Below are 27,225 nucleotides of genomic sequence, written 5' to 3'. Positions count from 1 at the left end.
ACTTGCATGTGTCTGGCTTGGCATTAGTGTGAATGAATAATAAGAGAATAAGAAGTTTATTTTCCAGTGAACTATTCCTTTATTTTGGGAAAACCATTTGTAATAATACACAATTATTCCCAAGCATTTTTTCATTGGTATGAGCTGAAGAGAAACACCTGCTGGTCTTTGGTCTGAGCCAGTTATTTTCCACTATGACAGTAAATAAACAGTCCACCATGATATCAGTTAGGTCGGTGGTTGGAGGCTCAGAAAATGGGCGGCACCTCTCACTTTAGGGAAGGACATTGATCTCACATCTCTTTCCGTTTCACACCCTGTCTGTCTCTGCTCATGTATGTGTGTGTGTGTGTATGCATGAAAGTGTGTGTCTGTTTGAGAACAAACGTTTTTGCGGGATCACCCAAATCTATGGTCGCAGAGAGATGTGGGTGTCAAGGGAGCACGTGGTGGGACAGGTTTACGATAGAAAAGGTTAGATGATCAAGCCATGATCTGAAGTGCTCTGCGGTTGCTTAAGTGTGTGTGAGGCGTGTGTGAGAGGCGTGTGTGTTTGCCCTAGTGAGAAAGCAGAAGTGTGTAGTGCAAAGTATATGGCAGTGCTTGTTTGATTTTACTTGCATGCATGAAGGCAACTGGTATGGTAAGATTGCGATAAGTTTGCACATGTGTGAATCATTAAGTGGTTTGTTTTGCATGTGTTGCAGTGCTTTTGTTTGTTGAAAAGATTGTATGCAGATTAACATTTTTAAGTATCTATATAGATTCATCATACGTGGAATCCTTTTAGAAAGCTTTTATCTGGTCACAGATTCTTTAGCGAATCATTTCGGATGGTGGTCTTCATAGGATGCTATGGCTTTTTATTTTGCTTAAATAGCAAGACTTTGATCATCCAGCTTCATTAAACGTTTTGCACGGCTGTGCTATCTCACCAGCTGTCGCCACACCAGCACCATCCATTTTGGACCAGCATGGATTGTAGTACCGTTCAAAGCTTAATGTTTTAGCAGATAGGTGGTAAATGGTTAATTGTGTGATGGTTTAGACTTTTCTGGAGGAGACGTTTACTTAACCTTGGCTCTAATTGATGAAAGCTAATGTCTCCTTTGTTTTTACCTGCAGGAACGTGGGCCTTTAACTGCCTCGCTGGTTTATGCAAGCAGGAGGATCTAAAATACAGAAACTCAGAAAAGTCAACGAGTACAAAGGCCTGACATTGCACTGACTGGAGAGAAAGTGAATGAAGAAAACCAAAGGAGGGAGGTGATACAGATGAATCAGTTAGAGATAAACAGTGAAGCAAACTGGACACCATGAGGGAAGAGAGCGAAGGAATTTTACGGTTTCGACTTTCTCTCCCAGTCCATTAAAATTCATTACGTATATATGCTGATATGAGCCTGAAGCCTTTGGGGTCTCGAAGGCAACCGCAGCCTTATGTGAGGGCTTGAGTGGGTCTTTCCATCATGTCTTGGTAGCATTGTACATCAAAGTATTAGCCTCAAAATCCCAAAAAATAGACTCGGACTATGCAAATAGTCTAAAATCAAATCTGACCAGTTCTTGCAGTAAAAGCTTCCCTTAACATCTGCCCAGCTTTATCAACATAACCTTGCATACCTTACCATCCACTTTTCCCACTTCCTGGGATTACCAATTCAAACATGGGGTGCCGGCAAAGTTCAGAGGAGAAGGAAGCCGCCAGGCGCTCACGGCGCATAGATCGTCACCTCCGTTCAGAAAGCCAACGGCAGCGGCGCGAGATCAAACTCCTGCTGCTCGGCACCAGCAACTCCGGCAAGAGCACCATTGTGAAGCAGATGAAGATTATCCACAGTGGAGGTTTCAATCTGGAAGCCTGCAAGGAGTATAAGCCCCTCATCCTCTACAATGCCATCGACTCACTCACCCGCATCATCCGAGCCCTCGCCACCTTGAAGATCGACTTTCACAACCCAGATCGGGCATACGATGCCGTTCAGCTCTTCGCCCTCACCGGGCCCGCCGAAAGCAAGGGTGAGATTACGCCAGAGCTTCTAGGGGTGATGAAACGTCTGTGGGGCGACCCAGGGGTACAAGAATGCTTCTGTCGCTCCAACGAGTATCACCTTGAGGACAACACGGCCTATTATCTAAATGACCTGGACCGTATTTCTGCGCCAGAGTACATCCCAACCGTCGAGGACATTCTGCGCTCACGTGACATGACCACTGGCATTGTCGAGAACAAATTCACCTTCAAGGAGCTCACCTTTAAAATGGTGGACGTGGGTGGCCAGCGGTCGGAGAGGAAGAAATGGATCCACTGTTTTGAGGGTGTGACAGCCATTATATTCTGTGTGGAGCTGAGTGGTTATGACCTCAAGCTTTATGAAGACAACCAGACGGTAAGGATAGCTCAATTTTGTCTTCTGGCCTTTGGTGCAACCAGATAACACAAGCAGGGACAGATGAACTCCATGTTATCTGACCTGGTCTGCATATATCTCTATAGTAAATTCATCCTGTCAGTGTCTAACTGCGTTTATCATTTTGCTAACCACATTTCCTGTAACAACACACACATTTAAGCTACATGTGTAGACCTACCAATGGTAAAGTCTCTCGCTTATGTTGTTTTTTAACCATAGACTGTAAAAAATATGGACGTTGGATCCGTGACGTCACTCGTAGGTTTTGAAGCCAATAGTTGGCGGGCTCTACCAACAGAGCTACAGAAACACAGGCAGGTGTAGGCTGGTCTTTTCACCAGGGTACCTGTGAATTTAAAGAGATGATATTTACCTTTACTGAGTAAACCAGAGTTTGTTTGCGTTCGACGTTAATTAAAGATGTATTTGTGGCAAGACTTAGGCGAGTTAACTTTCCTAAATGAACGTCTAGCTGCATACCTCCTCTCTCCATGTGGTGAGGCTAATTGCTTACCAGTGAGTTCAAAGACTACCTGTGTATGCTTAGGCGAACCTCACAACAAGAACTTTGAAAGTAGTGCATTAGCCTGGAATATCAATTAGCGTTAGGGAGTTAAAAATAAAAGCGTTCTGCACGTCTTGCGGGGGGAGAATGTACAAGAGTGATAATTGAGTTCACAGTTCAAGGTGTCAGGGCGTACTCGTGGGAATTATCAGATTTAACACTGGGGAAAATCGCTGATGCGATGGGGGTTGGAGAAGTGTCTGCAGCTAGAAAGTTTGAAAGAAAAGAAAGTGGAAAGTCTAAGAGGAAGTGCAGAAGCTAAGGGAACAAGTTAAAGTTTTGCTCATGTACCTTCCCAGATCTTGCTGTTTTGATTCTTTTTGACCATCATGGAAAAATGGACTGCACGGGGCCTTGCGTGTTTTGTAAACATATGCTGAGACATAGACGAGCGTGTTTAAACTCAGAATTCAGGGTCTGCCGTGAGCCTCTGAATTAGATTACCCAATAAACATTCTCAGACCTGGCCCGAAAACACCAACGCTTGCTGCCAATCTGCTCCGGTCCTGCCAATACTGATCAGAATTTCTAAAATGACCGCCATCCTGGTGCATTTCTTTTCTGGCATGGATTAGACATAGCAACAGGGATCAGTACAAGCTCTGAATGATTGAGTCAGAGGGGCAGCAAAAGATTTTAAGCAATGCTCTGTGGTCTTGAGAAAGTCTGGATGGGGTTGTCAGACAGTGAGAGATGAACATCATCAGAGATTTAGAGCAACAATTCACTGAAAAATGTTGTCAATGGAAATGAATATTTCCCATGAAACTATGAAGGTTTTGGCTTTAATTATTTAAATCTTAAAGGCGGAGTGCACAATGTTTGAAAGCCAATGTTGACAGTTGAAGTCACCTAAACAAACACGCCCCTACCCCAATAGAATCTGGACCTCCTTTTGATAGACCTGCCCCACATATACGCAACCCAGGCAACAATGTGGGTTAGAAGACACGCCCATTACTGCTTATTGGCTATAAGTGTTTTGGTGGTCGGCCGGACTCCTTTTTCCAGAGCGTTTTCAGAAATCGTGCACTCCGCCTTTAAAGGGACACTCCACTTTTTGAAAATAGGCTCATTTTCCAGCTCCACTAGAGTTAAAGATTTGATTTTTACCTTTTTGGAATCCATTCAGCTGATCTCCGGGTCTGGCGCTACCACATTTAGCATAGCTTAGCACAATCCATTGAATCTGATTAGACCATTAGCATTGTGCTAAAAAAATAACCAAAGAGTTTTGATATTTTTCCCATTTAAAACTTTTCTCTCTGTAGTTACATTCTGTACTAAGACAAACTAAGACTAACACATTAACACATTTTTCGACATCATTCTGCACTTCTTATCAGATTCCAGGCTGTGAGCTATACTAAATGCTAATGGCTATTTTAAAAGAGGAAGGGGCCACTCAAAATGTCCCGCCCCAACTTCCTGTTTCTATGGAAATGACATCATCGCATCGAACATAGCTGCACATTTCAAGACACTTCAGTGGCTAAAAAATTTATTTGCATATGAATATATCCGGGTATACTAAATGAGAAAAGGGTGTAGTTACATTCAGGCTATTTTAAGGCATGAAGAAATTATTTTCATAGAAAAATGATGCTCAAAGATGAGTTTTAAGGGATAAAATGATTTACTACAAGATAATTGGATCACTAGTGATGCAGTAATGTGTCAGCATACAAGATTTTTTGGCATATTTATCTGTTATAAAAATGCAGTTAGATGCAGAAGTGTACAGTTAGTGAATCTTAACAAAAGCATTATTATATTTGCATGATTACTGAACATCAAGTATTTGCCTTAAATCTTGTGACATGTCTAAATTTAGTCACTCCAATGAAACCATGCAGATCATTTGGTTTAATCTCCAAAAACTGTATGACTGAAACAAGTGCGTGTGACATCCCGCGCGACATGAAACATGCAAGATGTTCCCAACCAAGGTTATCCTGCAACGCCTCAAAACCTTCTGCAAATAATGAATAAACTGTGTGTTTAGCTGTCTCGAGCTTTGCAAAAAGCAGTTACATTCGGGCTTAAGTGGAGTGATATTTAATAGGTTGTGGTTGACCAGATTTCCAGGAAACGTTTTAGTTACAGCTTTAAATTCCACCTGATGATTTCCTGTAAAGCCTGACGTCTTGAGCTAAAGCTAACAAAGCATTGCATGGAGACCAACTGATATTGCCAAGAGCACCTTTAAGTGTTTTTATACCTAACAAAAGGAAAACAGATTTGTTTAAGAAATATCTTCCCTGCTGTAATCCCACAGAAACCATATTCTCACACATCTGGTGTAAAAGCTTTTCAGTAATACGTCGCCACAGATGTAACTTTTCACATGCAATTTGCAATAAATGAATTCTGCTGGGGACCTCAAGCAACAATTGTCAGTTTCTCGTCGCACGGCATGTTCTTTTCTTTTCCCCCTTGAACATCTTTCCACGTTCCTTTTTTTAAACCCAACCCTCCCTTTAAAAAAATAGGGTTTCCATGGCAACTGTTTCCGAGCAACAGAGCAGTCATATGCTCCTAATCCCGGGCTGTTGACAATGAGCTGTGACCGCGAGAGGGGGTTTACATGGCGCTCGAAGAGAGATGTTGGATGTGCGCTTTTGCAAGCGTCGGGGGAACGTGTGGTTGTGGATAGCGTGAGGCTAGCGCTGCATTGCGCAATAGATGGCCGAAGCAATGCAGCTCCGGTGCCAGTTGGCAGGGTGGAGTTGAGGAGAGTCTTAAGGTCTGGGTCACTGGAGGATACTTGGGCAATATGAAAGGATCAGTTTGACTTTGACAAAGTTTTACAATCTTACGTAAGACGTGGGAAGGTACGGTATCGGCTCTTAAGCAACATCTGCATTCTTTATTGAAGCCAGCATACAGTTTTGCAATAACACTGGGCTTTAACATTATACAGTATGTATTACTGTAGAACAATACATTTATATTTACACAAAAGCGTCTTACAGTCCATTACAAAGTGTGCTTTTTTATAAGTATGTTTGTATTTTATAAGTATCGCTAACACAATGCTCTACCAGCTGAGATTAGTTTTGGAAAGGCAACTCACACGTACACATTTAGTTCTTAAATATAAATAATAAAATTATTACTGTTACTGTGTTTTTGTGACGTTAAGGGAGCTAGACAAACAAAGTCAAGTCTTCCAATTACTGATGAACTGAGATGTCGATGAAGAAATCCATATAGCGACCCAGGAGGTTTAGCCTCCCTGCAATCAATGATGGTTTGAAGTGAGCCATATTAGCCACATGTTCGGCTAAAATATCCTTCTTTATGAAGATCAACAAGTACTTTGTTACACTGACTTAGTTGAGATATATTACAGTTGAGATATATTACCTCAAATACCTTTCTGGTCATGTGTTCGATTCCCAGGGAACACACCTAAAGCCTTGTTTATGGTCGCGCTTTGGTCCGCAGCGCAAGCCCCCGCGGATCGCGCGCGCGTCTCACCAAAACGGACGAGGCGTTTATAGTTGAGGCGCTCGATGTTGCACTATTTTTTGAATCGCCAGGGGGCGACGCGAGCAATAAAGTCAAAAACAAGCACAAAGAAGAGGATAGAAGTCGTCTGCTGGAAGCCTGGTGCTTTTAACATTAGAGTTTGATATATATATATATATATATAAATATTAGAACATGAATAAAACAACAATCTTTTAAATATGTCTTTATTAAACATTATCATTTCATTAACGTTTTTACTAAACAAACATTACAGACATCTTAAGGTTTGTATTTTATTCCTCGTCTAGTGGTTCATTTAATATAAATATAAGCCAAACCATTTGAATCATGTAAAAGAATTTGTGTTTCAAAACTGCAAAGTTTCCATACTTTACTTCCAGAGTGTCAGATAAATATACATTGTTTTGCTTGGATTGATCAAAGAGATACGTCACAAGCTTGCCTGCTCGGACACAATCGCCTCGAGTTCGGTCATTTTCGGATGCGGAGCCGTGCGGAAAGTTACAAAAAATGCCGTGCACAGCGCCACGTGAAATGGGGTATTGCGCACCCAACGGTCCGCGGCGCCCAGCTATGACTCAGGAAGTTGCTCAAATCCCTGTCGCACAACAGAGTGCCACTCACATAGTTAAATAACACCATATTTGTCCCGAATCATTAACGATTAACAATGGCTGCTAACGTATATTTTGCATTTTGAAGTAGACTCTATCTGACTACACTCGCGCTATTCAATGTGCACTTCCGGTGTATGATACCTCGAGTTTTCTAGATGCGACTCGACGCGGCGCTGCGTGGCACTGAGCTGCACGTCCGGTGTGCGACCCCCTTTAGGCTACTAATCAAATGTATAGCTTGAATGCAAAGTGCGCTTTGGATAAATGCATTTGCCAAATGTGTAAAGGTAAAATGTAATGTAATGCAATGCTTAAAGCAACACTAAAGTTTTTTTTACCTTAAAATAACGTTTTCAAAAAAGTTTCAGTCGTTCATCCACCCGAAACAGGGTGAGCGGCACTTTCACATTCGCTTTGCAGTCCTCTATTAGCCAAAACTGCACTAAAGAAGTTTCCAACCGTCGGGTCCTGGTCCTGTAGTTCAAGTGAAAACTACAAAAACTTGTTTTACGGCAGACCTACAATACAATCAGAGCCAGCTTTGCTGCATTAGGCTAAATGATTTACGACAGTGGTAATGGACAATTCCGCTTCCAACCTGTAGGGGGAGCAAAGAGCAAAAACTCTTTAGTGTTGCTTTAAGATTCGGCTCTAAAGTTTTATTGAACCCTCAATCTCTTTTAAATTATTAAAGGGCAGATATTTCATTGCTAAAAACAACGTTTTTGTGTGTATATGATATAATACAATGTGTTCACGTAGTTTGTGGTTCAAATAACACATCATTTTCCACATAACGTACATTTTTGTGGCTCCAGATATGACTCTCTTCCTGAAATGCGCTGTTTTTGTACAAAACTCATCCATTTGAAAAGTGTTGTGTCTCTGATTGGCCAGCTAATCTGTACATTGTGATTGGCCTCAATAACTATGACGTCAGCAGGAAATGAAACGCTACTTACTATGTTTAAAGGATTCGGTCACAATGCAAGACTAACAGGAGTGGGAGGAATTATGATAATGTTGGTCTTGTCTACATCACCATTCGCAGAAAGTAAACTGTTGCCTACAATCCGTGTGTTTGTTGTAGTCCAAGAAAAGAGATTTATGTTGGAGACGATAACTCGCGTCATCGTTTACTTTGGGGTTTGTACCTTTTGCATATTGTTAACCCCCCAGTCACTTTAGCTACAAGCGACAGAGACAGAGCGACAGGCTACCATTCCTTTTCTATGGAAGTGGCCGTTTGCCAGCGACAAGCGACGAGCTCGCCGGTGCGCGAGCAAGGCGGGGCCAAAGTAGACAAGCAGGCTATTTTATGCAAATGCTGAGCGACGCGACAAAGCGACTGCCAATCGGAGTGAAGGAGCAGCGTGACGTAGGTCTGTGGTCGAGTCTGAGAAAGTAATTCAAGATGGCGGAAAATGCGTATTTATGTATATATCTGACAAGTTTGGCATTTTATCTCATATATTTTGTTACTTTTATCGAGAAATAAATACTTTTAAATCCAAAAACATCGTTCTTGTAACTTAACAATACCTCTAAAGTGACTTTTGATACCGCTTTTAGAAACTAGCCAAGGAACGCCCATCAAGCGAGTGCGTGTCGCTCGGTGTCGTTCACTTTTGTTGCTAATGTGACTGTAGGGTTACATGTACTAATACACACTTACACACCAAAAAAAAATAAATGTAAAAACATGAATCTGACAATAGGTGCTCTTTAATCTAAATTATCTCTGTGTAATGTTTTTATATTGAACAACAGGAAGTGGAAGCTGGACAAAATTAAAGAGCATGAATCAAAAAGCGTAATATGGGTGTAAATGTACTTTATTTTTCTTTGCTGTCCGGGCTATTAGTTGCCACAAGTCTTTTTCGCTAAGCTCCAATGAAATCGATTTTTTAGAGCGAGACGTCTCCATCCGACAATTCTTATTTACAGGAAACAAAACATTAATGCACCGCAGAAGCGTCTTATTAATATTTAAGTCTAATGAAGGTCTGTGTCTGGCTCACACAGAGAGAGGCCAGCGGGGGTACAGCCTCCTGCCGCTTCCTTCCCACTTTTCTTCTTGGTTTCTCTCTCACTTCTCCTAACACTCCGACACTTGATTCAGATGTAGTTAGAAATACACTGAGCTTCAACACAACACGTCCACCCGCTCCCCTGGGCTGCCTGATTGCTTAATGGACGCGCTGAGCTCCGCAGAGATGTTTGGCTAATGGTGTGACCTGATTTTGGAAAGCCCAATTCAAGGCGGAGAACGTTTATTGAGGACTGTGAAAGCACCTCTTATATACGAGTACACACTTAGTGCAAATCACCGCCTTGCAAAATCTGACCGCCGGCCAGACGTGTCATGGATGAATTTTTATCCGTGTTTATATGAGTAATTTCCCCCCCAAGTAATCATATTTGCGAGATACACTCTTTGGCTGTGGTTTCAGTAACATCTAGAGAAGCTTTCTGATAAAAAAGGTTATTTGTAGTGAAACAGGTTCTTTAGACTAGAAAGTAAAGACTGAAATGAAACTTTATAGCACCTGTTATTTTTAAAGAGATTAAAGGTCTCTCTTATATGTTCACACAGGGTTTTTCATTTCATGATAAAACGACCTGTAATGGCACCGTCTGTTTGCATTTACATAGTATGCTTTATTAATAAAGTGAATTATAGGGAATGTGATTGTTTAATAGCACTGTATTTATGCTGTAAGCTGCGTTAAGTGTCACATTAAGCAAATGTAAAGGTCCCAATGGTTTTTATGAAATTGTGAAGTAGCCTGCGCAAAGTGACATCCAACCTTTTTTGCATGTTCAATTTTGGTCCCCTGAAGGTGCAGACTGTGACGCCAGACGATGTTTTTTCCTAACGTCTACTAAATGTCCAGTATTGATGTTCATTGGACCTCTGTATCAACAAATTAAAAATCACATGCACTGCGAATTTGTGAATAAATAAAAGTTTTTACTATTTTCTTTGTCACCATTGTTGAGATTTATACTTTGATTTTTGATGTTTGTGTGTCTTAATGGCACAATGGTTTCTTTTTTTAAGTGCAAATTGTCTTAAAATCTGTCAGAATTATATAAACTGCTATGTGAGTGCTGGATCTCCTACTGTAGTATCACATCATTAACAGAAAAAGATAGTTTTTGTTGATCAAAATGAATAAATCAACTCACTAAATGATCTTGAGCATTAGATACCAACCACCACTGCGATTATTACATTATTGGCTCTTTTTTACCACAACAAACGTGTTTTAAGTTGAAGCAGTCAGAGAAAAAAGCCAGGAGTCTGACTAAAACAAACACTGATTACCAGAATGGTGACTTAAAAAAAAACTTTTTTATTTATTTATGGTAAATAAAAAAATCTACATCTAAACCTTATAAGTGAACAGTGTTTTCTACAGCAGTATTTTACAGAACATTCAGAAATAATGTAATAAAACAGTTTTAGAAAATAATAAAATGTAACATTCCTCTAAAATAGTTTTTAAATAAAAAATGGACTAAACTTACATTTAATAGACTTTCTTCAACTAAAAAAAAAAAACTTTTTGCCAGGTTTTCATAGATGTAGAAAATAGCAAGTTGTTTATTTTTCATTAGCTCAAGTTATAAAATATAGGTGTGAACTATTACCCTAAAGGTTTTTATTTGGATGAAGGAAAACATTTCTTTAGTGAATTAAACCTTTTTTTGTGTGTAGTCAAGACAGTACAACTTTTTTAAGTTAAATGAACAAGAATTCAGAAATGGCAAGTTGTGTTAACTTAAGAAAACATAAGTTAAAACAGCAACACCACAAAATCTTTTTTACAGTGTAGTCCGACAATTAAAAGTTGAAGTGCACTGCAAAAAAAATGAAAATAAGTCTTCAACAATGAGTTTTTAGACTAAAAAATTTACAATTTAAGTGAATTCGTGCTTGAAAAATATCTGCCAATTGCAGGTATCTGTGTCTGATAAATGCATGGCCTATATATATAATGTGATGGAGGTTGTAAAACTCTTTATTGGTATATGAAAATTCCTCTCATTTTATTACCTGCACAACGAAGGATAACAGAGGAATTGGAGAGTGTGCTCACATATAATATGTGTTTTTGTTACCACATTTATTTTTAAAATAATCTGTAGAATAGTTGGCCACTTAAATACACTTGTTTGTCCTGCGCTTCTACTTTTAAAGCTAGGTATTAACTGAGTTATTATAAAAAAACAGTAGTTATCGAATGTAGAGGTAATTATGCAATGTAATAAAGAGTTGATATAGTCTTATAATTACAACCGACCCTTTGAGAGCAACTGTAATGCCGATGTGGTACGGGATGAAATGAGATTTACACCCATGCCATAGGAGATCCATTTTTGGTTCCCCAATGAACCATTCAGTCCAAGATTCTTAACAAAACCAATTCTTTCTCACCTTTCAGGAAGGAACCTATTGTTGTTGAATAGTTAAAAGTTCTGTATCTTATGAGTCAAGTGAACAAAAAGTTTAATATATTTCCACCTTAATCATTGCAACTAAAAACTATTCCTTCATCATTTTCTAGAACTTGACTGAACTTTACTTTCTCTCTCACTCTCTCTCTCTTTGCTCTCTATAGCATTCACTCTCTCATACAGTAGCAGATCTTGTGATTTGCTTAAAGCAGGATGATGTTTGGTATAACCTTTCAAACAGCAGCCCAGTCTTTATATCAGATTCCTTCCTCAGTCACACGCCATGTGCCTACAGCCACTGTGCCTCACGCTATACGCAGCTGGAGACTGAAAGTGTATTCACCCGCATGCATGATCACCCAAAAACCTTAAACACAAATAAAGTAAACACTACATTAAGGATAATAAACATATCCTCATCAACACTATCATCTAATTATGAGAATATGAGCAATAAAGTTTAATTTCAATCATTAATTTTGATCTTTGATATGACTGTATTCAGTCAATATTCAAGGCTGTAGAAAACCCCACGTGTGTGTGTGTTTATATACTAAATAAGTACACACAGTGCATACATAAATTATGCAAAAAACATGCGATTAATCTTTTGACTGCCCTAATATTCACTGATGTTTGGATAAGTGTTAATATTGTTCATACTTATGGGTTATGGATTCAATCATAAGATTTTTAATAAACCATAACCCATTGGTGCTGTAGACATATATTTTATCAAAGTAAGGTCTGCTTTTAGTTTAGTTCACTAGACTTGCATACCAGAATGTGACAAATACTGAAAAAATGCATAGCTTCTAATCCACTGCAAGTCATTTTGGATACATGCGTCTGCCAAATGCATACAATATAATGCAGACATGTCATCATATACCATATATATATTTATCAGAGATGGGACCAAGTCACACATGTGCAAGTCTCTAATCCACTGCAAGTCATTTTGGATACATGCGTCTGCCAAATGCATACAATATAATGCAGACATGTCATCATATACCATATATATATTTATCAGAGATGGGACCAAGTCACACATGTGCAAGTCTCAAGTAAGTCTCAAGTCTGAACTTTCAAGTCTCAAGTAAGTCCCAAGTATTTTTTGTCTTGGGCAAGTCAAGTCAAGTCAAGTCACAGGCTATATCAAGTCAAGTCAAGTCAAGTCAAGTCCTGTAGTAGGTCAAGTCAAGTCCAAGTCAAGTCACCTTATTATTGTAATTTTACCTGCAGAATCTGATCTTAAAAAAGTGAAAAGACAAGATATACAGTAAGTAACTATCAGCAAATTACAATAATTTGGATTTGCATTGTAAATACTCATGTTCAGTAAAATACATCATGGAATCAAACAAAATTGTAACTTCATAAATTATTTATTTGAAATTTTCAACATTGAGTCCATAAAACAAATAACAGCTTAATACCCAACAGACTCCTCTCTGAACACCTCCCTCTCTCTCTCTCTCAAACATAGTTCACACACACACACACACACACACACACACACACACACACACACACACACACACACACACACACACACACACACACTCTCTCTCTCTCTCTCTCTCTCTCTCTCTCTCTCACACACACACACACACACACAAGCTCTCTCTCTCACTCACACTCTCTCTCTCTCTCTCTCTCTCTCTCTCTCTCTCTCTCTCTCTCTCTCACACACACACACACACACAAGCTCTCTCTCTCACTCACACTCTCTCTCTCTCTCTTTCTCTCTCTCACGCACACTTGTGTAATGCTCTGAATGCTCAAGGCTGCGCCCAGAAAAATTAGCGCGTCGCACCGCGTGCGCGTCTTTTCCGTTCGTGCGCTTACATATGAAATAACGAACTTGAGCGCGCAAAAGACGCTTACAAACTTAGAAAAAGTAGCCAAGTCTCATACCGCTCAGATCAAGGGAAGTATTTAAAAAAAAATCTAAATTCTTTTGCCCACATTTGTCCCCAACACGGTATAATGACTCATCATTGATGAGGGTTAATGGCTACTTTAGCGATTATTACATTAGCTATCTACCAACTAACCAGACATTAAAAAAATGACAAGCACTTACTATGGCTCTTCAAATGACGGACAAAATTGGAGGTTGTCACGTGGCTGCCCGTGATTTTAATGTTGCATGTCTTGCAATGCACTGTTCGTCTTTTGACATCTTGTTGAAGCCGAAAGCGATGACCCTCGGTACCCCTCCGGCTGACATGTTGATATCTGATCTAAGTGGGCGTGGCGTGCGTAAGGTACGAGATCTGCATAGTGTCGTGATTCAGTCATGATAACGCCATTCTTAGCCTGCGCTCCAGCTGCGTCAACTTTATTTTTTAAAATTATTTATATATTTTATATTCAAACTGAAAACATGATGTGATTAACACTCAAGTCATTCAAGTCATCGTGTCTCAAGTCAAGTCAAGTCCCGAGTCTTTAACTTCCAAGTCCGAGTCAAGTCTCAAGTATTTTATTTTTTGTCAAGTCAAGTCACAAGTCACAAAAATAGCGACTCGAGTCGACTCGAGTCCAAGTCACCAAGTCACAAGTCCCCATGTCTGATATTTATATTTTAATTCCCATAAATGTAATAATATAGTATCTTATAGTATATCCTCTAAAATCAACTATGTTTGGCTCTCTCTCAATGTTTTTTTTTCTCCAAAGGACTTTTTTCCTAAAATTAGTTTTTTCCTCCTAGGAGTTTTTTCAACCCCTAGGGAGTTTAATCTTAGCCGCTATACTCTGCTACTTTTGTTGTCCCCTGGTTTCTCTGTTTTTTCTCCTGCTTTTATTAATATAAAGCTGCTTTAAAACATTTAAACAATTGTGAACAATAAAGCGCTATATAAATAAAATAGAATTGAATTGATTATAGGATTGGAACCAATATGACCATTTAGTCACAGGCCAGGGGTCTCATTTATAAAGTTCCCACGCAAAGGTTGTGATCTATAAAAAACAAACTTGACCGGCGAATGTGCTTGCAGGGTGGGATCTGAGGTTGATTCATGTATGCAGGTGATCTGTGATTTATAAAGGGAACATTGCTTTGTATTATAAGTCGTAAAAAATTTTTTTTTTGGCGTATGCTATTTTTGGCTTTTGTGCATACATAAACTTTTAGTAAGGATCATACGCACTGTTTTATAAATGAGGCCCCTGATCTTTGTGGTGTTTGCTAGTTAAAGCTACTTAAGTTCTTGTAGTTTAAAACAAAAGGTACAAGCAGTTACAAAAGTTAATCATTTTGTATCTAAACGGTGCATATTGGTACCTCAAATATACATATCTGTACCAAAATGGTACATATTAGGACCTCTTCAAAATGTACCGTCCCAGTGACAGCTTTTGTACCTTTTTTCTGAGAGGGTAGCTATTCAATAAATTACACTCTGTGATACGTAAACACTTTAACTTAGAAACATTGAAATGCTGCACAGATCGGGATCATGAAAGTCACTGCAGCTGATGTCGCCAACAAAACCGTTCTGCGCATTTCATGGTGATTATTTACATCCTGTCCTCCATCTCAGTTTCACGGGCATTACCCTGGCAAGCACACCAAGGTAATTGTACATGGACAGGTGATTAATTGAGTTAAATAGAGACCTCAGCAGGTCTAGAGAAATAAAGGCTATTAACCTCGACTGCCCATTTACTGCTTGCTGAATTTCTGTTTGTTTGTTCCTCCTTTGACTTTTAATCTCATTTCTGGATTACATTAGAATGGTAAATGACTTTCATACTCACTTGGAAACTTCATTCTGTGTTTATTATTGGCAGAACAAGTCACCACGTTATATAATCGATTTATATTTATGCATTTTGGCAGATACTTATATCCAAAGTGACTTACGGTGTATCCAGTTGAGCTGATTTCTGGCATTGCTGTGTCTGGTTTTTAGAGACAAACCCCATACATTTTTTTTAATCAGCATGACCATGCCATTTGCTTGGCATGAGACATTGATTTTGACCCAAAGTGACTTAAGACCCTATTTTAACGATGGTCTAAAGCCCAAAGTCTAAACGGGTGTGTCTGAATCCATTTTAACGACGGGAAAAATGGTTTGTGCGCCTAGCACACAGTCTTAAAGGGTTGTTCCTATTCTCGAAATGAGTAATGGGTGTATTTTGGGCATAACATGCAATAAACCAATGAGAATCTCATCTCCCATCCCCTTTAAAAGCCAGTTGGTCTAAAGCGCATGGTCTAAACGGGTGTGTCTGAATCCACTTTAACGACGGGAAAAATGGTTTGTGCGCCTAGCACACAGTCTAAAAGGGTTGTTCCTATTCTCGTAATGAGTAATGGGTGTATTTTGGGCGTAACATGCAATAAACCAATGAGAGTCTCATCTCCCATCCCCTTTAAAAGCCAGTTGGTCTAAAGCGCATGGTCTAAACGGGTGTGTCTGAATCCACTTTAACAACGGGAAAAATGTTCTGTGCGCCTAGCACACAGTCTAAAAGGGTTGTTCCTATTCTCATAATAAGTAATGGGTGTATTTTGGGCGTAACATGCAATAAACCAATGAGAATCTCATCTCCCATCCCCTTTAAAAGCCAGTTGGTCTAAAGCGCATGGTCTAAACGGGTGTGTCTGAATCCACTTTAACGACGGGAAAAATGGTTTGTGCGCCTAGCACACAGTCTAAAAGGGTTGTTCCTATTCTCGTAATGAGTAATGGGTGTATTTTGGGCGTAACATGCAATAAACCAATGAGAGTAGGATCTCCCATCTCCTTTAAAAGCCAGTTGGTCTAAAGCGCACAGTCTAAATGGGTGTGTCTGAATCCACTTTAACGACTGGAAAAATGGTTTGTGCGCCTAGCACACAGTCTAAAAGGGTTGTTCCTATTCTCGAAATGAGTAATGGGTGTATTTTGGGCATAACATGCAATAAACCAATGAGAATCTCATCTCCCATCCCCTTTAAAAGCCAGCTGGTCTAAAGCGCATGGTCTAAATGGGTGTGTCTGAATCCACTTTAACGACGGGAAAAATGGTTTGTGCGCCTAGCACAAAGTCTAAAAGGGTTGTTCCTATTCTCGTAATGAGTAATGGGTGTATTTTGGGCGTAACATGCAATAAACCAATGAGAGTCTCATCTCCCATCCCCTTTCAAAGCCAGTTGGTCTAAAGCGCATGGTCTAGACGGGTGTGTCTGAATCCACTTTAACGACGGGAAAAATGGTTTGTGCGCCTAGCACACAGTCTAAAAGGGTTGTTCCTATTCTCGTAATGAGTAATGGGTGTATTTTGGGCGTAACATGCAATAAACCAATGAGAGTAGGATCTCCCATCCCCATTTAAAGCCAGTTGCGTTCGCACCATACCGATATTCTATTTAGATGGCGAAATTTATAAACTGAAAAACTAAGCAGAGGAAGAAGACCACCAGTTTATGATTAATGTTAAAAATTGCTTTGTTTCATTGCATCAGATGTATGATAAGGCCCTTACAAATATGCATTCAAGCTTTTTCAGTATGTGTGTTGAACCTATGACCTTTGCTGTTAATGCAATGCTCTACTTATTGAGCTACAGGAAACCACTAAGTAGGTTATATAGTATGTCTTTTATTAGGTGTGTTAGGGGTGAAAAGTTAAAGAACAGTTTTGTTTTACTTAAGACATCTTTCCTCTATTGCCACAACGAATAGCACTGCTGAAATTGATTTGTTGTCCTCATAAAAAGTAATTTCCATTGACATTTAGCTCATCATCTAAATCTTCAAGTGTCTCTGTTAACTTAATGTGTTTCCCTGCTTGCGCTGCTCAAGGTTAAAAAGCCAAACTTTATCTTTAGAGTTTCCAGATTTACTGCTTGCACTACGATTAACCATTTTCCCGTTTTTCTTCCCTAAAGAGTCGTATGGCGGAGAGCCTACGTTTGTTCGACTCCATCTGCAACAACAACTGGTTCACCAACACCTCCCTCATCCTCTTCCTCAACAAGAAGGACCTGCTGGCCGAGAAGATCAAGCGCATCCCGTTGACGGTCTGCTTCGCCGACTACAAGGGTCAAAACACCTACGAGGAGGCGGCCGTCTACGTGCAACGGCAGTTCGAGGACCTGAACCGCAACAAGGAGACGAAAGAGATCTACTCGCACTTCACCTGTGCCACCGACACCAGCAACATCCAGTTCGTTTTCGATGCCGTGACGGACGTAATCATCCAAAACAATCTCAAGTACATCGGGCTCTGCTAGGACGAGAGGGCAGGCTCGGGAAACGACAAAAGAACACCAAGGCCGCTCCGTCGATCCGTCCGGGTTCCCGCAAAAACGCTTGTTAAAACAGGAAAGTCGGATGAGGCCCGGAGGGGAGGGCTACGTGCTGCCATCCTGTTAGATTTATCAATGTCAAAAACTAAAAGGTCAAGGAGGATTTTACAAGGTTGCTATAAATGTGTTTGCACTGAACATGCGTATGTAGACACACACACACACACACACATTATGTTTGTTCACACAAAACAGACTTTGCAATGGGATCAGCTGTCACGCACGTTTGACATGGAAACACTGGATACAAATCTGCCCCTATCTTCCCTGGGAAACGCCAGGACTTCCTTATCAGTGCACCCAAAAATAAAGTACAATTCTGTGATACCATCATGCTTTTCCTAACCTGGTTGAATTCCTGCCATTTGTTTGAACACAGAAAATGAGATGTTAGGCAGTTCCCGCTTTTTGTCTTATTATGACAGTAAATGGTGACCAGGGGCTGTGAAGCTCCAAATTTGGACAAAACACAAATTCTCTGATTGTAATCTATCTTCAGTTTAACAAAACAAAATCTATTTGCAAAATCCCTAAATCAATACTGAATCTGCATGCTTTACTTTAGAGACAGGGCTCGACAGGAGCGGCCAATACATTTTGTGCGTGTGCGCACCCAGAAAGTCGAATCTCAAGGCTTCCGACTGCGCCCAAATGCTGTGTTGATGTTTCCTAGCACTGGAATTGAGATTTTTATGCAAAATAACTTCAAAATGCCGCGATTGTCCTTGTAAGTGTAGTGTGTTTTGTTAATGTGAACAATTCAGAAAGAAAACGCATGTGTTACAGTATATTGTATCTGATGGCATAACGTAGGTCTTAAAGTGACAGTAAACCAAATAAATTAAACTTCTACAAAACGAAAATTTCGAATGATATGACGCTATAATGACTAATCGATGTTGAATCGAACCAAAAACATAAAAAAAGAATCGAATTGAATTGCCAAATTTTGTCTCAATACTCTAGTCGTTTGTGTATTTTGAATATGTGCACATGCCGATCTAGTGCATCCTAATTCCTTTTATGATGTCTTTACATAAACGTAAATGAGATTTGAGAGGTGCACTGTAAAAAAAGTAAGTTGCAGGGTAACTTAACTCAAAATTTTATGGCAGCCAGGTAACTAATTTTATTTTAAGTTAAATCAATAAATCTTTTTATACAGTGTATTTTTTGCTGCCAATTTTACCAAATGTTGTAGGATATCAGCAAAGATATTTAAAGGGACACTCCACTTTTTTAAAATATCCTTATTTTCCAGCTCCCTTAAAGTTAAACATTTGATTTTACTCGTTTGGAATCCATTCAGCTGATCTCTGGGTCTGGCGCTAACACTTTTAGCATAGCTTAGCATAATCCATTGAATCTGATTAGACCATTAGCATCGCGCTCAAAAATGACCAAAGAGTTTTTGATATTTTTTCTATTTAAAACTTGACTCTTCTGTAGTTACATCGTGTACTAAGACCGACGGAGAATTAAAAGTTGTGATTTTCTAGGTCGATATGGCTAGGAACTATACTCTCATTCTGGCGTAATAATCAAGGACTTTGCTGCCGTAACATGGCTGCAGCAGACGCAATCATATTACGCAGCGCCCGAAAATAGTCCCATTGGTAACTTTCAATAGCAGGGGACTATTTTCGGACATTGCGTAATATCTATAAACTTTTAATTTTCCGTAGTATTTAGTTCACAAAAAGCTATTGTTTTAAGCTGTATCAACGGATTTATGACAATTTTGTAAGCTTGTCAGCCCTCGGTCACCATTCACTGTCATTGTATTTAAAACAGCAGTGGGAAATTTCTGCTGAAAAGTCTCTGAAAATCACGCAGGTTTGAAAACCATAAAGGAGAGTAAATGATGACAGAAATATTTTATTTTTGATGTTGGGCGTGAACTATTCCTTTACATTTTCTCTTTATTATATGGTCTTTGATTTGCCTGATTCAAGTAATGCTGCTTTTAAAGAAGGTATAAAGAGTTTATATAAAATACGCTTGTTTATGAGAGCTTAAAAGTATCCTTACAGAAAGTAAAAATCAAACTGATGTCATACGGTTCTGCTCCAAAGGTAAAAACTGCCACTTTCTGAAGCTTTTTAAACACATTCACACTGTAGTTTATTTTTGGCTATCTGACCGCCAGGAAACAATCTATTTTCTTGTTTCTTTTTGTTTCTTTTTTTTTAAATCTAAAAATGGATGTTATCCAGAATTTTTAGCATCTCTTTTGTCTGTGAAAGTGTTACTGCAGTGAACAAGGGTTTTTTGAAAATGATCATTCCAGAAAAAGAAAACTGAACAGTGCCAATAGAAGTGTAAATATAAAATGCCCGATAATTATGTTACTTTTTCTTTTTTATCGACAAAAAGTATATATATTGAAACAAAATATGCATGATTTTGTTACTTTGACATTTAAAAAAATTATAGTTTGATTTCCTTTGTTTTTCATTTCATTAACACGCTCCAAAAATATCTCAAAGTCAAACACTGTGTACGACTGTACAGTTATTTCCTGACAGGTATTTATTGAAAAGAGTTTTGTTCAACTTAAACCCAGCACGAACATAAAATGATTTACTCCTCTGCAAATAAAAAGCGAGCGATCATGATAAAATTTACAAAAGAGCAGTAACCCTGGTGTCGACGCTGCCTGCTGTATTTGTAAATACAATGTGAGGTACACTTTGTGCAACAATGAAAAAAATAAATCACCTTTTAAGATGCAGGGCTGATTGACAGATGCAAGCTCCGCCCCCTCTCCAATCCCTCTGTTTAGCTATGATGTACAACAAACCCAACTAAGGGCTGCAGGATTGATTTTACAGGATGTCCACCAAAAAAGAAACAAATAATTACTTTAAGAGAACAATAATAGTAAATAAAATGAATTATGCAAATGTTTGTACTGTTTGTTTGTTTTCTTGTGTTGGGGTGAATGAGGATTCATAAAGTCTTGATCCTCAAAGTAAGACATCATTTCTAATGTTTGACCTGCATTTTCACACACCTACTATAGAGACATTTATTGCAATATTACTTTTTTGTGACACAGTTAAAAATTTTTAATATGGTAATATTGCACTGTAAAAAAATGCAGCATGAAGTTAAAACAACTACTATTCAACCTACTATAAGTTTTGACTTGTGATACGTTGACATAACTTGTGAAAACTTGTTTTAAAAATTGTTTTAACTTAATTTGTTAAGTTACAGTAACATAAAAATATATGTTGATTTGAAATCATGCTTCATTTTTGTACAGTGTACATCATGGGTCTACAACAGGGGGTCCATGGTGGTATTTCAGGGGGCCTCCAAATATTGTTTGAATGTAAAATAATATGTTTGGACAAATGAAAGTAGGCATCAAATAAAAATTAGTTAATATTCTTTAAAAAAAAAACTTTAAATGAAAAGCATAACATACCCACAATATAATGTACTCAGATTGAATTCAAATGTAGTATGCCAAAAATTATTATTTTAGTCCAGTGGGGGCCGGTGACTTCTTTTTTGGAGGGCGCTCGATGCCAAGTTTGTCACAACATGTATGTAGCCCATCATGTGTGTGGTTCGTAATTTCGGAATATGTCTTATGTAAATCACGTGTTTTGTCAAAATAAGTGCCTGCTGCAGATGCGTCTAAAGGGTTTGCCAGATACTCGCATAATCTCATGCGTAATCAGAGTTTACTGTTAAGAGAGTGTCTTGCGTGTATTTTGTGAACGTGAGCATCTCCTTTATCATAAACGATTTTGACTTGTGTGCAGCAGGCACTTATTTTGACGGGACACGTGATGCACATGATTAATATGACGCAACAAACACATATTTTGAAGACACGAGAAACACACATGACACTCCGAACACTTATTTTGAATTTGCGCCCCTCGGATGAGCAGTCACGATTCGCCACTGTTTTAGTTTTTTTGTAACATCACCTAACAAATTATGTATTATAAATAATAATAAATATAGTCCTAATTGGATACATGTACTGGGGGTCCCTGCTCATCCTCTCTATCCATTAAGGGGTCCCAAGCCTGACAAAGGTTGAAGACCTCTGGTGTTCGTGTTTATAAAAATAGCAAAATGTAAAGTAAAGTTATTGATTTTACTTATAAAGGTTGGTATTTAAATTCTAGACAATTTAGACAACATTGAATTTGTCGCAGCACTTTTGAAAGTAGTTGCATTAGAGATTTATGTACTGTGCTTTGGTTTAGTAATGAAAATTTAAAATGTCAGAAAAACTTAAATTGTATATTTTATGTGCATTAAGTGTCCTTAAATGTCCTGAATGCATAAAAAGTACAGGTCCTAAATTAATTTCTTTACGAAAATATAATTTCATTTTGATTTTTGGGTGAAATGTCACCCGAACATCAGTGTTGTAGTGGAGTCAAATCAAAAAAACATACACAGTTTGCACTGCAAAACTGCCTTAAAATTTTGAGTTTATTCGACTAGTTGACAAAGTTAAAATTTTATGGCAGCCAGGTAACTAATTTTGTTTAAGTTCAATCAATAAATCTTTTTTTACGGTGTATTTTTTGCTGCAAATTTTACCAAATGTTGTAGGATATCAGCAAAGATATTTAAAGAGACACTCCACTTTTTTGAAAATAGGCTCATTTTCTAGCTCCCCTAGAGTTAAACATTTGATTTTTACCATTTTGGAATCCATTCAGTTGATCTCCGGGTCTGGCGGTACCACTTTTAGCATAGCTTAGCATATAGTCCATTGAATCTGATTAGACCATTAGCATTGCGCTTAAAAATGACCAAAGAGTTTCGTTATTTTTCCTATTTAAAACTATTTGTTTGTATGATACAGCTGCAAATAAGTATTTGAACACCTGTCTATCAGCTAGAATTCTGACCCTCAAAGACCTGTTAGTCTGCCTTTAAAATGTCCACCTCCACTCCATTTATTATCCTTAATTAGATGCACCTGTTTGAGGTCGTTAGCTCCATAAAGACATACAATCAGTAAGAATCTAACTACTAACATGTCCAAAAGAGCTGCCCAAAAAACACTAGAGACAAAATTGTACACCTCCACAAGGCTGGAAAGGGCTACGGGGAAATTGACAAGCAGCTTGGTGAAAAAAGGTCCACTGTTGGAGCAATCATTCGAAAATGGATAAAGCTAAACATGACTGTCAATCTCCCTCGAACTGGGGCTTCATGCAAGATCTCACCTTGTGGGGTCTCAATGATCCTAAGAAAAGTGAGAAATCAGCCCAGAACTACACGGGAGGAGCTGGTCAATGACCTGAAAAGTGACCACCGTTTTCAAGATTACTGTTGGTAATACACTAAGACGTCATGGTTTGAAATCATGCATGGCACATAAGGTTCCCCTGCTTAAACCAGCACATGTCCAGGCCCGTCTTAAGTTTGCCAATGACCATTTGGATGATCCAGAGGAGTCATGGGAGAAAGTCATGTGGTCATGTTCTCAGCGACAGGCCAGAAACCTGACTGATCTAGAGAAGATCTGTGTGGAGGAGTGGGCCACAATCCTTCCTGCAGTGTGTGCAAACCTGGTGAAAAACTACAGGAAATGTTTGACCTCTGTATTGCAAACAAAGGCTACTGTACCAAATATTAACAATGACTTTCTCAGGTGTTCAAATACTTATTTGCAGCTGTATCATACAAATGAATAGTTAAAAAATCATACATTGTGATTTCTGGATTTTTTTTATTATGTCTCTCACAGTGGACATGCACCTACGATAACAATTTCAGACACCTCCATGATTTCTAAGTGGGAGAACTTGCAAAATAGCATCCGTTTTTAGTTCACATTCTAGGAAACTCTTCATTATTTAATCTGATGCATTGCACCACCAGCATTAATCATGCTAATTAGATGTGCAATTAAATTATTTTTTAATTGATTTATGTCTGTAGAGAGAGTCTAGTCTGTAGTACAAAGACCTGAGAGAGTGAGAAGAAGTGATGGCCATGCATATTAAACTCATTAGTGGCCAAACCCAGAATGACACCTCATTGTTGCCATTAGTAACACGATCCATTGTTTATCATGACACTACATCTTAAAGCTACAGAACACCCAAAATGAGAATCTTATCAGTTACTTACTGAATTGACAATGAAAGGCAACGGTCGGTGACTGCGTCTGTCTCTGGAAAATACCGAGAATAATTAGCCTGCAGAACTGAGAGGATGAAACAAAATACTGTTTTGTTTTTGTTCTGGAGGAGCAACCACCAGCTTCTTCCTTTTTCTCATTCAATTGCATTTGTGACCCTGTCTGTGAAATGCAGGCTGAAGTCTCAATCTAATTTTGAGATTAGAACATCAAAGTTCGATTTCATTAATTTCAATCTTTTCTCAGTCAATATTAAAGATATCAAGGTTATATTTTACAGAATGTCCTTTACATTATGTACATCATTTTTTTTAACAATTCCTGCGTTATGCATCAGCGCCATCAGATATTGTGTTTGCAATTTAGAAAAAAACTAAAATATTTTATATTCAGCTTTAATTAAGAAGAAATTGAGAAATGGTTTAAAACGAAATTTATTAAAGCACATTTGATGTTGTTAAAAGCAGAAGGTGTTAAAGCTGCAAAATGGGAGACATTTATAAAATGCAGAAGCTTCTTTGCGCTGAAGCTACTAATAAAACCTACGTGAAATAGGGGAAGTTTCAAGCAATTTTTTTTACAAGGGTGACAGAGTTTACAAATCATGTTTATAAAATAAGCACACGTTAAGAAAGTAAAGACAATAAATAAACATAATTATGAGTTATTTAATAAAAAAAAATAATTGGATTATAAATTAACCACTTTATTTAACCCAATGGTTGGGCTCGTCCCTTTTTGACCCAACTATGGGTTAAAAATTATCCAGCATTTTTTTAGTGTACATTGTTGAATGGAAACAGGACATGCAGGGTAAAGGCTGACATGTGATTTGATAATTGTTGACAATATATAGACACATCTGTACAACTTTATAGAAAAAGGTTTCTTCTTTATGAATGCTGCATTTCTTCTATGAACAATATTGATCATCTCTGATTCATTTTTAAAAATGTTATTGTCAAAAATATGTCAAATTGTGTGACTTTATTTTATTTTATTAGGCCTATTATATTTATTTGAAGAATTATAGGGACTATTATTATGTAAAAAAGGCAGATACGAGGATGACAGGTCATAACTTGGTTGTTTTTGATGAGCACCAAAATTATGTTCTTTTAAGTTAAAGGGCAATGTCTTATTTAGAAGTTAACAGATATATCCACATAAAAAGAATAGTTATAAAAATGTATTAAACTTTACATTTTTTGTCGCTTTGGTGGTACACAAAGGTTTCATTTTGTAACTTTACAGGGCGGTTTCCCAGACGGGGATCAGACTAGTCCTAGACTAAAATAAATGTAAGAGCTGTCCAGCAAGTATACAGAAATTAATATAAATTATACATGTAGGGATCTATTGTGTACCGTTAATTAATAAAGTGAAATATTTTGTACCCCTATATATATATATAAATTAAGTATACAGAAATTAATATAAATTATACATAAATATATAAACATGTAAACATTTCTTAAATATATAACTTTGTATAGATAAATCCACACACATTGTGCATTTATCTATATAAAGTTATTATACACAGTTTACACACATATATGATGTAAACAAAAACTTTTATTTTGCTATAGATTATTCGTGATTAATCGTTAGCCATCCCTAAAAGGTACACAATAGGTATACTATTGTACCCCAAAAGGTACATTTCAATGTCTTACTGTATACCCATAAAGGTACAAAAATTAAAAGAAAATGTACATTTTTAAACCTTTTTTCTGACAGTGTATCTAAAAGTGGGCCACTGACAATACATTGCTGGCCACAAACAAATCATGTCTCACTGCATTCTGTGTGTAAATGAAATGATGCCTTTGAAATTCACGTGTAATGCTGAAGAAATGTGGACAAACACAGCGGGCAGACAACAAGGGTGTAGTCACATGCTAACGCTTTTGTAAACTCAAGAACTATGAATGAATTAAAGAAATCAAGAGACACAGGGTGTGTCTATCAGTGAGAACGGTGCCACGTATTGATTTACAATACAAATGTGACAAAACTCTTAATGGTTAAAAGAGGACATTTATTTTCGGTAAACAGATGAGCTGAGCAGGAGGGCCGGCCAACAGGGACCATATGACTGTCATGAGCAGCTGGGAAGGAAACAGTAAGAAGAAATGAAGAAAGAACACACGCACGCAATTCAACCTCATTCTTCAGTATAATAAACAACAGCAATGACAAACTGGAGTCTTGATGAATGTGAAGTGTCGTCATGATAAAACCAACTGTTTGTGTGACTAAAATCAATCACGTCAAGGTCACTTTTCACACCCAAAACCGTAGTACAGTACAGTACCAAAATGTGTGTCAGTTTACTGCTAAGTACTGGAAATTTTTTCATTTCGAAGAAGAAATAATTGGAAAATGTGATTGATTGTCATTAAAATCTTCATTCCTTTCATGGGGGTGAAATAGACGACGTGGGTATTTTTCTGACAGGATTCATAAATTGGCCTGTTTCTAATTCATTTTCCCATAATTAAAAAATAGCTGGGTTACTTGGTTTTGAAATATAGGTCACTAAAACAATCATGGACGTAATTGTGTGTGTGACTACTTTATTAATGATAGTGATCTACTAACAGGAGAGACTATTGTGTCCAATAAGCAATGTACACACTTAAATATAAAGGTTCCCTTCACAAAAGGAACAAATAATTCGTAATGGTAAATGATAGACTATCAAAAGATCAGAAATAAATGTTTTTTTAATGAATTTTGACTGAATGGTTCTTTGGGGAACAAAATATGGTGTAATAGTGTAACATATAAGTGGTAGTTTGTTTAGTTATGCAGTTAAGTTACTAAAATACTACAAGACTCTCAATCATTATTGGTCATTGTGAAATGCAGTAATACTCAAGGCCAAACCGAGGTATTCCTGTTCATCAAATTTGGCTTTAATACACATTTAAAGGCATGTAACCAAAAAGTCTGGCCTGCTGATTTGAGGCTCTTAAACTGACAATTAGCTTGACAATTTGCATCCCTTTTTTTTAAAGAAACACTAACTAACTATATAAAGGTGTTCCCAGGGGTATCTTTTCAAGTGTATTAAATTAATATTCATAACTTGCTTGGGATGACACAGCACTATAATAATATAAAGTGTTAAAGAGGATCTGCTGCCACCCAGTGGCCATTCAAACTATGAACGAGGTCTGTATGAAGCCAAGAAAAATACTGTAAACC

At 38.0% G+C, this 27,225-nt stretch overlaps 1 protein-coding gene across 3 annotated transcripts in view; it reads left to right on the top strand.

Annotated features, from left to right (window-relative positions):
• Positions 1-20,786, top strand: part of gnaz (guanine nucleotide binding protein (G protein), alpha z polypeptide) — a 74,335-nt gene extending 53,549 nt beyond the window's left edge. For 2 of the 3 annotated variants that reach the window (XM_073874110.1, XM_055208815.2), the window contains 2 exons: positions 1,126-2,390; positions 17,457-20,786. In XM_073874110.1, the coding sequence (XP_073730211.1) occupies positions 1,668-2,390; positions 17,457-17,801 (1,068 nt within the window). In that variant the 5' untranslated portion in view covers positions 1,126-1,667 and the 3' untranslated portion in view covers positions 17,802-20,786. Of the gene's footprint in view, positions 1-317; positions 475-1,125; positions 2,391-17,456 lie in introns of those variants that run through there. The other variant, XM_055208816.2, reaches the window with a different exon arrangement.
• The last annotated feature ends 6,439 nt before the right edge of the window (positions 20,787-27,225 follow it).

This window comes from Misgurnus anguillicaudatus, chromosome 12, assembly GCF_027580225.2.
Source record: "Misgurnus anguillicaudatus chromosome 12, ASM2758022v2, whole genome shotgun sequence".
Classification (NCBI taxonomy): domain Eukaryota; kingdom Metazoa; phylum Chordata; class Actinopteri; order Cypriniformes; family Cobitidae; genus Misgurnus; species Misgurnus anguillicaudatus.
The sequence above is the reverse complement of the archived record's forward strand: the minus strand, read 5'-3'. Positions and strand labels throughout refer to the sequence as shown.